The 20,861-nt window shown below is 41.0% G+C and overlaps 1 protein-coding gene across 1 annotated transcript in view; it reads right to left on the bottom strand.

Moving 5' to 3' along the window:
* Positions 1 to 20,571, bottom strand: part of LOC126188110 (cytochrome P450 9e2-like) — a 78,243-nt gene extending 57,672 nt beyond the window's left edge. The window contains exons 1-2 of the mRNA XM_049929576.1: positions 20,503 to 20,571; positions 5,295 to 5,679 (exon numbers count right to left, since the gene is read on the bottom strand). Of these exons, the coding sequence (XP_049785533.1) occupies positions 5,295 to 5,679 (385 nt within the window). The 5' untranslated portion in view covers positions 20,503 to 20,571. The remainder of the gene's footprint in view (positions 1 to 5,294; positions 5,680 to 20,502) is intronic.
* Between the last annotated feature and the right edge of the window lie 290 nt (positions 20,572 to 20,861).

Below are 20,861 nucleotides of genomic sequence, written 5' to 3'. Positions count from 1 at the left end.
GCGGTTCCTGGTGTGTCCGCTGTGCCGTGCGTGTGATCATTGCTTGTACAGCCCTCTCGCAGTGTCCGGAGCAAGTATGGTGGGTCTGACACACCGGTGTCAATGTGTTCTTTTTTCCATTTCCAGGAGTGTATATCCATTTGGACCTAGTTACTCTCTTCAAACTTTGTTCTCTCTCTACACTTTTTATCACTACACTTACCTCAGTTACCAAATTAACTACATCTAGGTGCCTCCTGAGGTCTCCTGCCAAAGTGTCGCTTCCTTTTATGGAGTTGTGTCACCAGACTCTTTGGTCCCCGAGTCTGTCTTACGTCTTCAGTAGTTAGCCCAGCTACCCATCTAATCTTCAGTAGTTTCTGTAACTCCACTAGAGTGTCTTCCTTTGTGGAAGCCGGAAACGGTGGGAAACAAACGAGCAGCCTCGCAATGAAGAGACTGCAGATGTTACTCGCTATGTGTTTCTCTGTAAATGGATCGTCAGCCCGTGCAGAGCCAGCAGTCGAAAGAGGAGGCTCTTTAATGACATCATCAGATCGCAGCTACTCGAGTTATCATATTCAAAAGTGTAATAACAGAAGCTATTGTTAGCTGTTACAGTATAATAGAAAGAGTCGAACAATAAAGAGTAGACTTCGGCGACTCGGATGAACGGAATTCATGTCTTCCATACGCACAGTGCATAACGTTTGAGTGAATGCTGACAAATATTTTCATGCTCCTCCGGCTATGTTCGTTATATCCGACGTTTATGCGGGAGTAGCATCTACTTTACAACAACTTTTCTCAGTCAGTATAAGTCTGTACTACGTAAGTTTCGCTTTGTGCTCACCCGCATTTGTTTCACTTCTTGGCTCTTTCTCACACGTTCTGTTATTGTCACTGAAACTACACAATTAAGTAGTAGTTCAATCACAAAAAAACAGTCAGTTTCATATGGTTTCTTTGCTTCCCTCTCCGCCTACTGTTTCGCGCTATTAGGTTATCGCACTTTTTAAGATCTGTCAGTGATTCTGGTAACGGAATAGCATCCTGAACATTGGTGAACGACGAACAATATTGTTCGCATTAAACACTTCTCTCAAAAAGTAACACTACATCACACTCTTCGTCGCTCATTCAGTCAATAAAAGACTAGAAGATTTTTTCAACTAACAGCACTACTGCAGCGCTACTGGCAATCAGAGAAGCAACACTGAATGGAATGATGGAATGCGTGCGTTTAGCAATACGCGTATAGTTAAGCAACACAGGCACGTACTGGATACATTAAAAAATCCTACATTGGGTGAACAAACACATAGCGAAATCAAGTTAATATTGGCCGCCTTCACAAAAGCAATGCAAATTGACACAGATGTTCATATGTTACTGATAAAAGGCTGCTGTTGGATTCATTACAAAACAGATGTCATTTTCAGTTAATGCTGGTATTCCGTATAGCGACTGCGAAACTAAGGTGTACAGTTCTTCTTATCACTACCAGAGCGTCCGTTACCTTCGCTGCACAAATCCGGACACTTAGCAGCATCACAGGCGAAGGTATACCCAATTCATTAAGCGTCAGCTCCCTTCTATAAACCATATTTGATTTGGACGTGTGTATTACCCAGCGCAGATATGTCGTATAAAATTTCAGATCACATACTAGCCATAAGCAGGCACAATACATGTCGTAAACCTAATTTATTTCCAGAGGTAATCGTCCTCCAAAAAGCGCTGTTGTATTTCGATATTAATTTACGAAAGTGTGATGTAGGCTTCCATACGTTAGTACTGCGAGAAGAGTGCATTTAAGGATTTCGAGGTAACAATACAATTGTCTCTGAAAACTTTTCATTTATATCCCCTGTTACCTGGATGGCAAATTTAAATAAACTTTGATACTCTCACATTTGATTTTTTTCCATGCTGCCTGATTCCCTACAGTTATTGAGAATCTCTGTCGGAAGAGTAGAGAAATGCATACAAACAATCATCAGTTGTCGTCCACAGATAGCAAGCATCTAAGTGTTCAGAACATGAAACCAAAATGTATCGTTTGCTTTCCTATGTACTGATCTTTCGTTATTCCTTTATAACATATTGTAGTTTCTCCGTCTTCCTGAGATAAGACGAGTAGGCTAGCAAATTTGAGAAATCTGTCCTGCGGGAAAAAAAACTACGACGGTCATTGTAAATCAGGAAGTGGGGCAACACATATTTATTCATCTACCTTCTCGCGAAAATATCAAGTGAAATTCAGATTTCCTCGATTAATACAAGACTCTGGCCACCATAGACAGAGTCTCAACGTTCAGCTCTACTTCTATACATTATTAAGGTCACTTGCGAGTTCGCTTCAAAAAATCGATTTATTGTTTTTCATCTTAAAGCGATGCTTAGAGTTTTTTGAGCAAAACAGTGGTTAAAATAATACAACCGGACATGGGGAAATTATTTAAAAGTCAACTTAAAGATCACAAAGAGCTCGACCACACCCATGTTTCCGCTGCTATCACTTGTGAAATACTGTCATTAGAATGCCATTCGAAAAAGATACAGTACACAGCTGTTTCTCGAGGTGGTAATCCTGTTAGAAGATACCCTTTGTCTCGTATATTTTTGGTTTTCGAGCGGTGTTTTGCTTGTAAATATTTCAGTAGTTTCAGTTTTTGCTACTTTGTGATTCTCGAAAGTTATTATTCCTCCAAAAAAGTGCTTTACTACTAGTTTCAAGATCTAGAGTTCCTGGGCACATATTCCGGCTTCACTTTGAGGCAATTACTGATGGTAGTTGAATCCACGAGAGTGGCCAAAACTGGTTAGTGGGCCCTTGAGGCAACTAAACGAGGAATACAGAAAGGAGGGAAAATGAAGAATTCGGAAACCAAGAAGATATGCAGCTGGAAGGCACCAGGAATAACAGAAGTAAAGCAAACATTAATTACAACTATGAATTAAATTTCCTGAGAATTAAATTTTCTGAAATGTTTATTTTATGCACAAAAAAAAATCTGTTGGAGCTAGAGGTTTGAATTTTTTAAAAATGTTTCAGGATGCTATTTGGGGGAATACTAGACTACATACACTAATGTACTGCCAACAGGAAGAAAAATACATACTGATTATTTATAGAAAAATAGTCTTAATTTTGATTATCAAATTGAAACACTTCTAGAATAAAAACTTTTGACTGAAATGACGTAACTGATGTCTGCTTTTCAGATGGTTATATTATTAATGTGTGCGTAAAATTTCAAGAATCTAAGTGTGATAGTTAGTGTGTAGATTCCAAGTCTTTACCGGCAAATAAACATGTAATTTTATTAATATTCACAAAAATACTGTAGTAAAGTCAGTATAGGAACTAATGTGGTTAATTGTATACCAACAATCCTGTTGTCCTACAACTTTCATCCTACTAAGAGTTCATGTGTTTTAGTTGGAGCCACGTAAACTCTATGAAAATTGTCAGTGTTTTTCCAAGCGTTCAAAGGCAGCAGAAGTTTAGATTACAAAACCACACAGACCGCGCAGTATTCATCTTCCGACACCGGAGATGGAATGTTTACACAGGCCCGTTTGCGTGGTCTCCGATAGCCTCATATGTCTGATACACTACTGGCCATTAAAACTGCTACACCACGAAGGTGACGTGCTACAGACGCGAAATTTAACCGACAGGAAGCAGATGCTGTGATATGCAAATGATTAGCTTTTAAGAGCATTCACACAAGGTTGGCGCCGGTGGCGACACCTACAACGTTCTGACATGAGGAACGTTTCCAACCGATTTCTCATACACAAACAGCAGTTGACCGGCGTTGCCTGGTGAAACGATGTTGTGATGCCTCGTGCAAGGAGGAGAAATGCGTACCATCACGTTTCCGTCTTTGATAAAGGTCGGGTTGTAACCTATCGCGATTGCGGTTTATCTTATCGCGACATTGCCGCTCGCGTTGGTCGAGATCCAATGACTGTTAACAGAATATGGAATCGGTGGGTTCAGGAGGGTAATACGGAACGCCGTGCTGGATCCCAACGGCCTCGTATCACTAGCAGTTGAGATGACAGGCATCTTATCCACATGAGTGTAACGGATCGTGCAGCCACGTCTCGATACCTGAGTCAACAGACAACAACCACCTGCACGAACAGTTCGACGACGTTTGCACCAGCATGGACTATCAGCTCGGAGACCATGGGTGCGGTTACCCTTGACGCTGCATCGCAGACAGGAGCGCCTGCGATGGTGTACTCAACGACGAAACTGGGTCCACGAATGACAAAATGTCATTTTTTTGGATGAATCCGGGTTCTGTTTACAGCATCATGATGGTCGCATCCGTGTTTGGCGACATCGCGGTGAACGCACATTGGAAGCGTGTATTCGTCATCGCCATACTGGCGTAGCAGCCGGCGTGATGGTATGGGGTGCCATTGGTTACACGTCTCGGTCACCTCTTGTTCGTATTGACGGCACTTTGAACAGTTGACGTTACATTTCAGATGTGTTACGACCCGTGGCTCTACCCTTCATTCGATCCCTGCGAAACCCTACCAGCAGGATTGTGCACGACCACATGTTGCAGGTCCTGTTCGACCCTTTCTGGATACAGAAAATGTTCGACTGGTGCCCTGGCCAGCACATTCTACAGATCTCCCACCAATCGAAAGCGTCTGGTCAATGGTGGCCGAGCAACTGGCTCGTCACAATACGCCAGTCACTACTCTTGATGAACTGTGGTATCGTGTTGAAGTTGCATGGGCAGCTGTACCTGTACACGCCATCCAAGCTCTGTTTGACTCAATGCCCAGGCGTATCGAGGCGGTAATTACGGCCAGAGGTGGTTGTTCTGGGTACTGATTTCTCAGGATCTATGCACATAAATTGCGTGAAAATGTAATCACATGTCAGTTCTAGTATAATACATTTGTCCAATTAATACCCGTTTATCATCTGCATTTCTTCTTGGTGTAGCAATTTTAATGGCTAGTAGTGTATTATTTAAACCAATTTTTAAAAGGACATGGACTGGCCACATGTATCACAGTGTGTAATGTAATAATTGTCCATTGGAATAACCAAACAAGAAGCACTGGGAGAGATCATTGTGTCATGTTGTTCCACCATATTTTGTAGTGGGGGTCCACAATTTTTAACTACTTCACACTTGGCTGTTTCCTAACAGGAAAGTCATTGAAGAGCAGTGACAAAAGCTTCTAACGCCAGAAATAGGAGACAGAGGAGTTTTGAGGCTATAGCGCCACTGCAGGCTGCATAGAGGACGTACGATCGTAAATGTGCTTACCTTTCAATGCAAAAAGCATCCGCTGTGACAGGAGATTGCTTCTGTCTGCGTTGATGAAGTCCATGTGGTCGGTAAAGTGGTCAAAGTCCTTGACGGTGATGGTGCGTATCAGGTCGGGATCCCTGACCATCACGAGAGGGATCATGAACGAGAAGGCGCCTGCGTAGGGGTGCGGCGCCATCTTGTGGTACAGCTCGACGAGGACGTCGGGCACGGACTTCCTGTTGAGCAGCACGTCCACCATGTTGCCCACCACAGGCAGAGGCGTGGCGTACGGAATTCCGCGGCGAGAGAAGCTGCCGACGTATCGGCGCCACCATAAGACGAAGAGCGTAGTGGCGGCCAGCACCACTGACACACACATCGACCAGCAGTCGACAGCCATCTGTAGGGAAACGCGGAATGCTCTTCTTAATAACGGGCTTGCGGTGTGTGTCGCCTAACGTAACTGGCGTTGTTGAGGTACCAAGTGATCCTGGGAGGATGAATATTCTGTATTCAACCATTTATTAGCTTCAAATTGGAAATATAATTTACTGTACTGACAGAATTTTTTACTTTTCCAGCTTAGAAAGTCAATTTACAACAGTTACAGTGTGTAGTTGTAAGCGTTGTATGTAATCATGGCAAGTTGCTGTTTCACCAGCTGCGACATAGTGGCTTATATGGACCGTGATCCAATACTGTCAAATGTTTTTTATTCCAGTCTTTGATCACAATATCAATTCTTTTGACGATGACCGGTTTCAGTCAGTAATGACCCTCAGATCTACAATATAAAAATATATACACCTAGTGAGCAGTGTGTGTTTCAACACAATACAGCATTACCTACCATAATATATTATCATACAACCAAGGAAATGTACTTCAGTAGCTAGTTGCAAACATTACTGTGTGGAAGATGTGGCCTATTCTACACCTCATTTTAGATCCATGTGACGATGCTGTGCTGAGTATATTTATATGTTTTGACGATGCCATCATGGCCTCATCACTTTAGGACATGGTATAGAAAAGGTAGGTTTTACCGTATTTTATCTGTACAGTTCCCTGGTTCTATGATAGTATGTTGTGATACGTAATGCTGTATTGTGTTGAAAGACACACTGCTCACTAGGTGAGGATGGTCATTACTGACTGAAACCGGTCTTCGTCAAAAGAATAAAAAACATTTTAAGTTACTGTTTGATACAGTAAAATAAAATTCTTAAGTATACCATTGGCAAAAAACAAAAAATAGATGGATTACGGGCACCAATGACAAGACCATATTTAAACTAACATAATTATTGCATTCTTCCAGAAAATCTGTGTATTTTAGACCAAGTCTAAATTAATAGTAGTTACCCTTCGTTGTTGTTGTGGTCTTCAGTCCCAAGACTGATTTGATGCATCGCTCCATGCTACTCCATCCTGCGCAAGCGTTTCCATCTCCGAATAACTATTACAACAATGTCCTTCTGAATCCGCTTACCGCATCTCTTCCTCTACGACTTTTATCCCCCACATCTCCCTCCAACACTAAATTTCTGATCGATTGATGTCTCTGAATGAGTCCTATCAACAGAATCAACCGATACCTTCTAATGGTCAGTTTGTGTCACAAATTTCTTATCTCCCCTGTTCTGTTCAACACCACTTCATCAGTTACATGATCTACCCATCTAATCATCATAATTCTTCTGTAGCACATTTCAAGAGCCTCTGTTGTCCTCTTATCTAAACTGTTATCGCACCTGCTTCACTTCCATACGTAGCTACACTCCATTAAAGTACTTCCAGAAAAAAAAACTTCCCTACACTTACATCTATATTCGATATTTACAAATTTCTGATCTTCAGGAACGCTTTTCATGCCATTGCCAGTCTACATTTTATATCCTCTCTACTTCGACCATCTCAGTTATTTTACTAACCAAGTAGCTACAATCATATACTACTTTAGGCCTCTCGTTTCCTAATCTAGTTCCCTCAGCATCACCTGATTTAATTCGACTACATTCCATTATCCTTATTTTGCTTTTTTTGATGTCCATCTGATATCCTCCTTTCAAGACACTGTCCATTCCGTTCCAATGCTCTTTGAAGTTCTTTACTGTCTCTGACAGAATTACAGAGTCATTGGCAAACCTTGAAGCTTTTATTTCTTCTCCCTGGACTTCAATTGCTACCAAAAATTTTTTTCGGTTTCGTTTAGTGCTTACTCAGTGTAAGGATCGAATAACATCGAGGATAGGCTTCAAAACTTGTCTCGCTCCCTTCTCAACCGTTGCTTCCCTTTTATGGCCCTCGACTCTTATAATTGCCGTCTGTTTACTATACAAGTTGTAAATAGCCTTTCGGTCCATGTGTTTTACCCATGATACCTTCAGAATTTGAAAGAGAGTATCCCAGTCAAGTTATCCTTAACTGTTGCTTAATAACCTATGCTGAAGTTTTCAGTGTAGAAGACATATTCGTTATGGCACATGTCAGAAACTGTATTGGTATGTAAAACACTATCATTTTTCACTCGCATCTGCACATTTTGCAAACAGTATGACTGGTTTCGACCTCCCTAGATCTAAAAACAAAATAAAACTAAATAGACACTGTCTACTATTTTACAAAATGCAGAAAATATTGTAAATGAGTGTTGGATTTGCCTACGCAATTGCGTCAGCGACCCGTACTTCCCTACAATTTATAAAATAACAGAAAGTGCATATTAAGTTTCACTTTGTCTTTAGAACTGAAGATATCGATGGAGATCGAAACTGGTCATACTGGACTGAAAAATAATCGATGTATTAATATTGAGGCACTGAGAATCATAAACGCTCAAAACACAGAAACGAAATTGTGAGACAAATAGGTGTTTTTGGAAATCAGTTTTATAGACAAACCAGCAGCCTCATACGTCTGAATTGCTTTCTAAGCAAGTCTCAACATCCTATACTTCGTATGGAGAAATAGTGTACCCACTTTCAGTTATGAAATATTAATTAATATTTAAGATTACATTTATTGTTAAGGTTAATTCGCAAAATTTTTCGTATATAGTGCAATGTCCCCACAGCAAATACCCTCTACCACGCACCAATTAATCATTTTCAATCAAACCATCCACATTCATTCACTTTGGAAAAGTTATCTGATCTGATTTTCTCGTAATATATGCGGCGACGGATCGTCGACGCCAAAGTATTTTCTAGTGCGTTTATTCTTTGAAATAACAGAGATGCATATATGCATTCTCCATGGTTGTTAGAGTGGTAACTAGGACAGCTTCTGGAGTATCTGTTGAGGGATTGACGTGTTTCTGAGAGATACATATTCTGCTTTTCTTCTCGCTAAAGCGAGCCAATTAACATTTGTGCCGCTGGCGGTTTGTTTTGAAGAGAAAGAGATGGTAAAAGGAAAATAATTAAGACGTGGAGTCACCGGAGATCTGGACATGTAATGGAGATGGATTTTATACACGATTTCCTCTATAAATAAGGTTTGTGACTTTTTTGTTCTGGAGTGAATGAACTAATGAGTTTTTTTCTGAATAATATGTTGATCACGTTGGCCCTGTAATTAGTGGGGAAGTTTCAGCTGTGTCGAAGAGAGCCTGCAGTCACTGAGTCTGTGTTAAATCGTCCAAAAAGGCTTCGTACACATCTGGAATTCGCAATCTTTTGTAAAAGAAACAAATTGTCCAAACGATTGATTCTCCCAACTGACTGCAGTGTTTAACAGTAATAATAAATGTAAAGATCTCTTACAGCAAGCCAGCCGCTGATTACCAAGATTCTATTTGGCTGAATATTTTTATCACGTAATGAAAGATAAAGGAGAGAAAGAGCGAATGAAAATAGAGATAATACTAATAATCCTCCATTAGTATAATTTTTTCGCCTGTCTTATCACGGATCAGCGAAGAACTAGGAGGGCCTTACTTTACTGTATAGACTGTAAGTAGGCTGTTTATATTTTCTTATTGGCAACGTTACGTAGCGCTCTGTATGAAAATCACTGGCTGTGCTGTGTGCAGTATGTGGCTAGTTTGCATTGTTGTCTGCCATTGTAGTGTTGGGTAGCGGCAGCTGGATGTGAACAGCGCGTAGCGTTGCGCAGTTGGAGGTGAGCCGCCAGCAGTGGTGGATGTGGGGAGAGAGACAGTGGGAGTTTTGAAATTGAACTGCTATATATATTATGATTATTAAGGTAAATACAGTGTTTGTTCTCTATTAAAATCTTTCATTTGCTAACTATCCCTATCAGTAGTTAGTGCCTTCAGTAGTTTGAATCTTTTATTTAGCTGGCAGTAGTGGCGCTCGCCGTATTGCAGTAGTTCGAGTAACAGAGATTTTTGTGAGGTAAGTGATTTGTGAAAGGTATAGGTTAATGTTAGTCAGGGCCATTGTTTTGTAGGGATTTTTGAAAGTCAGATTGCGTTGCGCTAAAAATATTGTGTGTCAGGTTAAGCACAGTCGTGTATAAATTGTTCTAAGGGGACGTTTCATATGGCGACCCTGCCAGGATACCTCACTGGAATCTTCTGATATTTTCTTGTAGTTTGTGTATTTAGTGTAGCTTTTGTTTATTACTAGCGTGTAATTGTAGAGAGAATCTCCTTTGTAGTTGCAGTCTTTCATTGTTGCACAGTAAAACAGTTGTGGCATGCATGTAGATTTGCACCACGTATTTCGCAGCTGCAATTAACTAGATATTATTTTCAGTGCTATGTTAATGTGTTCTCTTATTTTTGCTATTCAAATTGTGCTTTTCTGTGTTATCGTGTGAAATATTGTGACAATAATGGCGGGTGGAAAACGTAACACTAGGCTCCAAAGTAAACTGAGAAATAATAGTGACGACGAGCGTAGCTTATCAGCACCACTGGGTAGTGAATTAACAGACATTCGAAGTAGTAATTTGGTAACTATGCATAGGGAAATGGAGCGGGCGTCAAATAATGGTGTAGGCAGTGAAACAAGTAGTGAACAGGGAAGCATTATCGATCGATCGGTCGGCAACAGCTCGCCTCAGGAATCCGAAATGATAGGACACAATTTTGCAAATACTGTAGATTCAGGTTTTGCGTCCTCACCCTTTTCTCAAATAAGTCAAGACACATTTTCTGCTTGTCAAAATGTGAATGTTGCTGGTGCAAATGCACTGCCGAAAAGCGTAGAGGAACAGATTACAGACATTAATGCATTGTTATTACAATTAATGCAACAAATGGGACAAAATCTTCAAAAGTTAGACACAATGGAACAGAATCTTCAAAAGTTAGACACAATGGAACAAAATCAGAGACAAACACAGCAAAAGCTGCAAAAGTTAGACACAATGGAACAGAATCTTCAAAAGTTAGACACAATGGAACAAAATCAGAGACAAACACAGCAACAGTTAGACACAATGGAACAAAATCTTCGGAAGTTAGACACCACACTTGAACAAACACGTGAAGATTTAACTACTGAGTTACATAACATTGAATCGAAATGTCAAAAAGTCTGTAATGACGTAAAAACACAGATTTGTGAGCATTTTCAGCCTATTTTTTCGCGGCATGAAAATGCATTACAGAATCACGAAGCAGCCATAAAAGAGCTGCAAACCATTGTTCATGAAAATCATGAGACCTTGTGGGCTAAAATTGACTCAGTTGCATCTACTGATTCGGTTACGCAACTGGCAAAAACTCAGGAAAACTTAAAGAACACAGTAGATTCGATTTCAACACAAATGGACACTCTGAAACTTGGTTCAGAAAAACACACTGAGGAAATGTGTTCACTATTGGAGAAAGTAGCCGAACTTTCGGATCAGGTCACTAACTTATCTACAAAGGTAGATGATGATCTGAATGACACAAGACCCGTAGCCTTCACTGACACAGAAGAGTATGAACAAATAAGAAAATTCAAACAAAATCAAAATCAAATCAATACACAGTACAAAAGAGAAATCCGGGAAGTACAAGATCAGCTGACACAGGTAATACAAGAATTACGTATTTCAGAGGACACTCGCGCCCCAATACGGGAAGAGGAACTTAGAAATACGGAAAAGTCACAAAATAATAACACAGGGCATTTCGGTAATTATGAAAGGAATTGGCAAGGTGCACCGAATTTTGAGATGGAACCGCCGACACGACGTAACAATGACCGATATGTGACTCGCCGACATGATGATTTTGACTATAAGCTGTTCATTACTACACGTAAATTCAAAACATTTAAGAATACTGGCAACGACATTCATCCACAAGCATGGCTCCATCAATTCTCTCATTGTTTTCCTCCCAACTGGTCATTGGAGCACAGGTTAGAATTTATGTGTGGCTACTTAGAGAATGAACCAGCTGTAAGAATGCGATCGGTCATTCACGATTGCCAAGTGAAGGAGAATTTTACCATGCGTTCCTCTCAGCATATTGGTCTCAAGCCACACAAGACCGAGTAAAACATGGCATCATAATGATGAAACATTTCGAACAATCTGAATTTTCCAGTCTTGTGAAATATTTTGAAGACATGTTGCACAAGAATCAGTACCTGTCAAACCCATACAGCCCCTCAGAACTCATCCGCATTTGCTTAAGCAAACTGCCTGAACATTTACGACATATTATTTTAGCAGGACGTTGCAAAGACGACATTGAAGCTTTTCAGGGACTCTTACAAGAATTAGAAATTGACACAGACAGTCGCGGAATGCGAAAACAGGAAAACAATCATTACAGGTCACATCCGTCGCAATTCCGCGATGAAAGAAATAATAACTGGACACGGCAAGGCTATTCCCACAACACAAATCGTGACCAAAACAGACACCACCCGTGTGACAACCGTTGGCAGAGTAGTAATAGTTACAGAGAAAGATCGCATTTTCATAGTAATGAATATGACAGAGACAATCATAGAAATAGACATAACTATTATTATCACGGGAGACAGAATAACTTCAGATGCAACGGTCCACCGTGCAGTGATAATTCAGTGAGAAATTCTCCACCACTTAACCGACAAGAAAGAGTCTTCAGGAACTACCGACAAAACGACAGACCTGAATTCCATCGGAACTGGCGAGCTTTAAACAGGGCAGAGCCCTCTCATCACGGTGAATTTGTGGAAGTTAGGTCTCCAAATCACAATAACGACGCTCGCCAACAAAGAAACAGACAATGACTCGCACCGCAGGCAGCCACTTGCGCCCGGTGGCTCAGGGAAAAATAACATTGGCGCTAACCTTGAGCAAAATTCCAGTATTCTTTACGGACGAATACCGCATGATAATTGTGTCGAAGTTGAAACTCTGAGTACTATGAAGACTAAAGTATCGCACTACATTTCACATGTAAAACCGTGTATTGAGAGATAAACTGTTTTTTAATTTAGTCTTTGCTATAAAATTTTTCACTTCACGCTACTTGTACAATTTGTCACACTGAGAAACTGTTAACGTGCAACAATGGTTAAAGTTAAATATCCAGTCAAGAACCAAGAGAACTTATTCAAACAGAAATTACGACTGCATTGTTATTGCGAACAGACGACGACGCTACTAATGAGTGACAATTTACAATGTTGCTTTTGCGGTGTATCTGTTTCATATCTGCACGGTTTTTCTGAATTCTTCTGGAAAGTAAAACATGTTTAATAGTAACTTTTGTGGTATAGCTACAAGGAGACAGCCTTTTCTGTAGCACAACAATACGTTACAGCACAGTAATTTCTTCATCACAACAATAAGCATAATAACTAAGAAATCTATACCCAAAGCATTTCACTTTTGTTTATCATGAGGTAAGTGCATTGACTTCTGCAGAACTTAGCTTTCGGAGGACAATAACTACGAGACTTCCACAGAGATGATCTTACAGCAAGACGCACATTTAGCGCTACAGGACACGTATTTGAGTGATTAATTCTGTACTTAAAACATTTATTTTTAAAGATTTTTGAATTACAAAGAAAGTTTTCCATGATACATTTCATTCCATTGCTGTAATCTGTAACACCTGAGGGTATAATTACAATAATCCTCAGGGGGGTACACGCTTACTTTGTGTACCATGTGTTTGGCAAGCACAAGGAGCCCTAGCTAATATGGTATTTGCTTATACAACTTTACATGTCGGTACCATATTTCTCTAACACATAAATTACACAGCTATCTGATCATTTAACTGAGAGAGACAAATTTTTTTTACTAGGTCAGTGACACATGTTTACGCAATTACAGAGTTGGATTACTTCACACTTACGAAATTGTATTTTGTCTGTACTGTGTGAACTCTTCATATTTTTTCGGAACCATTGTGATACTATGAGAGCTTTGAATGATGTATTTGGTATGAGATCATGATTTTTAAAGTTCGTTTGAGGCAGATGACACTATTGAAATGAGCAGAGAATATTTTTTATGGTTTGAAATTATTGCAGAAAGCTACGACTTTTTTGAGATTTGACTGAGGTGTTATGATGTTATTTTTACGACGACGATGTGTATTATGCTGTTGAGGTATGTTTACATCAATAAGATGATGCTACCATATATGAGGAATGTGATTACGTGTTTATATGTATATGAATAATGAATAGAAGTTAGGGACTCTTGACTTGTGAAAAAGGATGTTGGAAACCAAGAATCGTACTTTAAGAGTTATGAAATGTGTGTAAATGCGTGAATGTATCACAATGCCGACGAAAATTTTTTGGACACTGTTATATTCATAGGAGTTTGTTTCTACACATTTGCAACGTAAATTCTCGACCTGTGAAATTTTTATATGAGACTGTCACTGTAGCGGAAACTGCTGTCGTAAATATTTCCGTAAGAAAGTTAAGTGACCACCTGCACGTGCGTTGTCAGCACACAGCTGTGTCAGACACCTGGGGAACAAGCCATTAGGGTGTGCCTTTCCGGAAGCACAGGTAGAAAAAAAAAGGGGAGGCCATTATCCTCGCTATTGACATTTACTTGTTGAAAGCATACTGTGGAGCTCATAATTTATGGTATTTACTAAAATGCCTAATGAAATGATTAGAAACATTTTACATCTATTGTCTTTGTAGTTGAGAGATTGCTCATTTTGTTTAATATCTGGTTTCCAGCTGTGTTGCAGCATTAGTTTTATAAAATAAAATGCATTTGCTAATGTGAACACTTTCTGTCAACAGATCTATTAAATAATAATTTTGTAATCCACATTCTTTAAAAAAAAAGGGAGCACTTGGAAAGGAAAGAACAATAAGAAGGGACTAGTAACAGTAACTGGACACATAATTTTCTTTTCAAGTACATGGTAATATTTTTTTTACAATAAGTTGTTGTGGTGCACCACTTTAATTACATAGACATTAAGATGTGAATAGACATTTCCCTTTTCTGCATTGTTGTTTTTACTGTAATATTTTTTCTGCTTGAGCTATGTCACGTTTAGGTATAAGTTACTGCTGTTTGCCAGGCATAGTGTTACTGAATTTGACGTTGTATTATGCTGTTAAGCCAGTTTTACTACTAATTTATTTTTCTTGTTTCCTGCACAGTGCCTTATATTAGTTGTAATATTGTTGCTTACTTTGCCTATTTAAAATTTTTGTCATTGATGTTTGTGTTAATTGTTTTGTGTTGCTGCATTGTCTCGTCCCTTTGTTTAGCATCTGAGCTTAGTAGATTTAAGTAAGCTTAAGAGGGGTAGACTATATAAGAAACTGACTATGGAGAATAGGTAAAGAATGCATTGCGAAGTTATATGAAAAAGATTTGGGCCAAAATGAGTATTGTACAATGAGAAATAATTATTTTGAAAGAAATATGAATAGAATACAGGAAGGAGGTATAGATAGGACTTTTTGGGAATAATGATGGATGAAGGGAGATCTCCAAGAAGCAAAGAAAATTTTGTTTGCAAAATACTGCAGTAAAACAAACCCTGTCCTTTCCTTGTGTTATACCACTATGTGTTTGTGTACCCTTGTGTATTTATGTTCTTCCTGTCTTTATATGTTTATCTGATAAGACTTATGCTGTACAGTTTTTCTAGTACTAAGCTACATTCACTATGATGAGGAATACTGTTATCCTCAAACATAATTGGCATTAATAATATGTTATTTACCTTGTAAATATGCTTAGACATTATTTATTCTGTTTTGTTTTAGTGCTCATGTGTAAAGTTGATGTTTCGCAAGTTATTCTGATCTTTTATGTATTTACTTATGTCATAATTCCTGTAACACTGATGTATATGTTTATTTCTATTCTTTTGTAAAGCCCATATTACCACAAATGTTATCTGTATTATTATGTTTTTAATGGTGTATTTTGTACCTTTGTAATTGTATTCTCATGTTATAATATTGTAATTGACACCAGTTCATCAAATTAAGTAACTTGTAAGCATTAATTTCACTGCACACATTTCTGTTGGTCATAGTAATGGACAATATGTGAGAAGTAGGGACTGTTAGTGTTTGCACATGTGTTAATAATTCAGCAAGGGACTGGATAACAGCATTGCTGGTTCTAAGGACACGTCCAAAAAACTTTGTGAGTGTACAAGTGGTGGTTTATGGACTTGCTACACTGTCTGCAAGACTTCTAAAGCCAATTCCAAAAACTTTGTGAGTGCACAAGTGGTGGTAATGGACTTGCTATATTCTCCGCAAGATTCTTCGATGGTGAATGTGCACCCGCTCAGTCACAGCAGATGGCTGCTGGCCGTCTCTACATGGACTACAGTGGGTCTGCATCTCTGATGACCCACCAATACCATTATTTCTACAAGGACTACAGTGGGTCTGCACCTCTGGTGGCCCACCAATACCACAATCTCTACCAGGACTACAGTGGGCCTGTCTACAATTTCTACAAGGACTGCAGTGGGTCTGCACCTCTGGTGGCCCACCAATACCATACTCTCTACAAGGACTACAGTGGGTCTACTCTATGATGACCTACCTACCAATATTCTTCAAAATGTCGAATGACTCTGCTGTGGGTTTGCTCTGTTGTGGCCCATTACCTGTCAGCATGTAAAGTGTCAGCACTGTCTTTCCGTTGGAAGGACAACACTACTTCTTCAAGACTGCATGGAAATCCACTATTTCTGTGTGCAATTTCTTTTACTAATGAGACTTTGTGAAAAAAAAACTGTAATTACTATTATGATGAATGATCAGGACTATCTTTATGGACTGTGAGAAAATTTTAGCTTTTGACCAACATTGTGTTAATAAGTGTGTGCATTTGATATCTTTGTTATTGTAATTATGAAAAATTTTTTCAAATCATTATTGGCCACTGCCCAAAAATATTTTTTAAAATTTTTTGTGGGGAGCATGGGGGCTATGTAAGTAGGCTGTTTATATTTTCTTATTGGCAACGTTACGTAGCGCTCTGTACGAAAATCACTGGCTGTGCTGTGTGCAATATGTGGCTAGTTTGCATTGTTGTCTGCCATTGTAGTGTTGGGCAGCGGCAGCTGGATGTGAACAGCGCGTAGCGTTGCGCAGTTGGAGGTGAGCTGCCAGCAGTGGTGGATGTGGGGAGAGAGATGGCGGAAGTTTTGAAATTGAACTGCTATATATATTATGATTATTAAGGTAAATACAGTGTTTGTTCTCTATTAAAATCTTTCATTTGCTAACTATCCCTATCAGTAGTTAGTGCCTTCAGTAGTTTGAATCTTTTATTTAGCTGGCAGTAGTGGCGCTCGCCGTATTGCAGTAGTTCGAGTAACGGAGATTTTTGTGAGGTAAGTGATTTGTGGAAGGTATAGGTTAATGTTAGTCAGGGCCATTGTTTTGTAGGGATTTTTGAAAGTCAGATTGCGTTGCGCTAAAAATATTGTGTGTCAGGTTAAGGACAGTCGTGTATAAATTGTTCTAAGGGGACGTTTCAAGACTTACGTGTGAAGGTGAAGGGACCTTAAAGACAACAGATACACATCCATACAGACAAGACATTACACAGAGATAGTGGCTAGCTGCATTCATCATCTATTCTTAGATTAAAGAGACGGCAACTTATTATCCGAACATTTAAAATGTTAAAATAGGATAGTAACGATAGTGTCTTTCTGAAGCTGTAAACTTTTTAATTAATTTAAAACTAGAATCAGAACATAAAGATCAGATACTAAATGCACCACACACACACACACAAACACACACACACACACACACACACACACACACACACACACGTATGACCTATTCCAGCACTTCATGGCTCTCCTTATCATCATTTTCGTTATGAAGGTTCTGTGGCTTGAAGTGTAGATAAAACAGCCGATACACTTCCGATTATGTAGCGTTACTGCTACGTACATGATGTAGACACTAAATTATGTTCATAACCCTAGATAACAATTGGGCAGCGCAGCGTATGTACCAATTCATTCTTTGTGCTTTGGTCTCACATGGAAATGAATGTTCGAGAATTCGGCGAGACAGCTTTTCGTGAATGTTCGTGTATACAGTGTGGGGCTGCAGACATAGATAGACCTGGTTTACCAGAAGATCAAAAAATGTCAGGAACATATATTTATGCTGTAATGTCAAAATTGATGACGGTATGTTTTAAACTGCTCTCGAGTTTTTGAAAGAAAATGATTAATACCTTTCTTCAATAAACTGAGATTGAATATGATAAACCCGGGGCCACTTTCTTACGTATTGCTTTGACACGAATAGAAGTGAACTTCTGCTTAAGAGCTGCAGTGCTCCTCACTTACCAGCGTGTTGTTAACCACGTGCTGGCACTGAGGGAGTCCTGGCTTTTACGCCGTACCTGTGAGAGAGCAGCTTAACAGTGTCGGACCGTTCTTTCTCGTAAGAGTATCTGGGCTGGGCTGGCCCAGCTCTCTAACACCAGTTACTCCTTAGGCAACCAGGAAAAGTCGGCAGACTCTGAGGCGACAGGTACGTATATTCTCCTGCCATAGGCTCCACTCCAGTGCGCCTCCAGCAGTGGAAGGTAAACCTTTGACAACGCCAGCCACTCGTGTTGGCTAACCCTCAGAAAGATTGCTAACCAAACGTCAGTCGAAGATCCCATGAGACTAGCTAACAGGCAATGTGTCTTATAGCAGCGTGTCGTTAAGTTTCCCACTCGTCATCAAATTCTTTCGTACCCATTAGTTGGGTTGGCTTGTTTTTGGGGGAGGAGACAAGACAGCGAGGTCATCGGTCTCATCGGATTAGGAAAGGAAGAGGAAGGACCGTGCCCTTTGAAAGGAACTATCCCTGCATTTGCCTGGAGCGATTTAGGGAAATCACAGCAAACCTAAATGAGGATGGCCGGACGCGGGGTTGAACCGTCGTTCTCCCGAATGCGAGTCCAGTGTGCTATGCCCATTAGTCTTCCTCTGAAGATGACGATAAGGAAACTTGCTGAATTGTTGTTGCTACACGACGCTGGCACTCGAATAATAACGCGAGAAGATTGTGTAGCTGTTCCGAACGAACCTTGTAACCGAGTGTATTACTAAAGAGTAAAGGCCGAAAAGGAATAGTGAACAACTGTCTTTTTTATAGTGAAAGCTGTAAACACAACACTGTAAGTATCATAACATACGGATTCTTCCTTGTTCTTACCGATGGGCTATTAGGACTCAGCTGTAAAAAATGAAAGTCCCTCTCTCAACCTCAGTTATACAATGAGGTCACAAACATCATGGGGCGCCTCCTAACACCGTCTCGGAGGTTATTTAGACCGCCGTAGTGCAGCAACTCGACGTGGCGTGGACTGAAAGAGTCCTGGGGAGTCCGCTGCAGGAACACTGAGCCACGCTGCCTCTGTAGCCGATGCAGGATTTTGTGCCCGAACTGATCTCTCGGTTATGTCCCATAAACGTTCAAAGGGATTTATGTGGGCTCATCTGGGTGACCGCATTATTACTCGTAACGTTCAGAATGTTCTTCATACTAGTCACGAACAATTACGACCCTGTGACTTGACGCAGTGTCATCCATAAAAATTCCATCATTGTTTCGCTGTAAATGGCCTCTAATTAGCCAAACAAAACCATTTCCAGTCAATGATCGGTTCAGTTGGACCAAAGAACCCAGCCCATTCCATGTAAGCACAGCCCGAACCATTATGGAACCACCACCTGTTTTCACAGTGCCTTGCTGATAACTTGGGTCCATGGCTTCGTGGGGTCTGCACCACCCTCCAACCCTAACATCAGTTCTTAGCAACTGAAATCGGAACTCATCTGAGGAGGCCACAGTTCTCCAGTGGTTTATGGTCTAACCGATACGAGCAACAGCCCAGGAGAGGCTCTGCAGACGGTGCAGTCCTGTTAGCAAAGGCACCCGCCACGGCCGTCTGCTGCCATAACCAATTAACGCCACATTTTGCCGCGTTCTCCTAAAGTATACGTTCGTCGTACGTCCCACACTGATTCCTGCTGTTGCTTGATGCAGTGTTGCTTGTCTGTTAGCACTGACGATTTTGCGCACACGCCGCTGCTCTCGGTCGTTAAGTGGAGGCCGTCGGCCAGTGCGTTGTCCGGGGCGCGGTGGCAGATCGCGTCTGGGGTTTGGTGTTCTCGGCACACTGTTGACACTTTGGATCTCGGAATACTGAAATACCTGACGATTTCCGAAATAGAATCTCAGACTCGTCTCGCTTCAGTTACCATTCCGGGTTCCGGCCGTAATCGCGTCGGAAACCTTTTCACATGATTAACCGGAGGACAACTGACAGGTCTGTCGATGCACTGTCCTTTTGTACCACGTGAACGTATACTAGCGGCACGTGAACATGTGCATACCGCTGTCCCACGACTTGTCACGTCAGTGTACAGATGTGGAATACTTTGCCTCTTTCTGCAACTTCGTGTAGGTGAAATTACCCACGCACGTGGGAAGTGCCGCTGTCAGTTGGCTCCGCTACTCATCGCCCGTCCGAACCGCACACTTAAACTTCTCTGACGCAGCCTGTGGCGATTTCGGAGACTTCCGTAAGGTGCCGACAGACGCAGCGAGAGAGCGCGCACGCCGCCATAGTGCGTCGAGTCGCAGCGAAACTGACGTTCCGTAGATATTCCGTTCGTCTGATTGAGGAAAACCTGTGTAGAGGTGCAAACCTATTTCTAGTTTTGTGGACGACTGCACGAGTTCTTGCTGTTATCGCCTGTGTTGAATTTGGTGCAGCACTACGACTAACTAACAGAAACGTACGTCTTCGCTAAGATAGCACTCACCTCAGCGACACAAGAGCGCCTCCGAAGTAACCAAGTTCGGCGGCGACCGGCTGCCGATTGAGCCACAGCGCAGGCCCCTGGCCACGTGGTGGTGGTGGGGGAGTGGCTGTTGTTGTGGTGAGGTCGGGGGGGAGGGGAGGGGAGGGGAGGGTTGGGGAAGGCACCGCTGCCGCCACAGGCCGCTCCAGACTCAGCTCGACGACACACGCTGTGCAGCGCGGTCCGCGGAAGGATAGGAAAGGGACTCTCCTGCACAACCAAGCAACGCCTTCTACTCTTCGTGGCTACAAGTCACACATTCCGTGAAGTATCGAAGTCTGATAGCAGCTTTACTGAATTCTGTAATCGTTACAGTTTTA

Source organism: Schistocerca cancellata, chromosome 5 (genome assembly GCF_023864275.1).
Source record: "Schistocerca cancellata isolate TAMUIC-IGC-003103 chromosome 5, iqSchCanc2.1, whole genome shotgun sequence".
Classification (NCBI taxonomy): domain Eukaryota; kingdom Metazoa; phylum Arthropoda; class Insecta; order Orthoptera; family Acrididae; genus Schistocerca; species Schistocerca cancellata.
The sequence above is the reverse complement of the archived record's forward strand: the minus strand, read 5'-3'. Positions and strand labels throughout refer to the sequence as shown.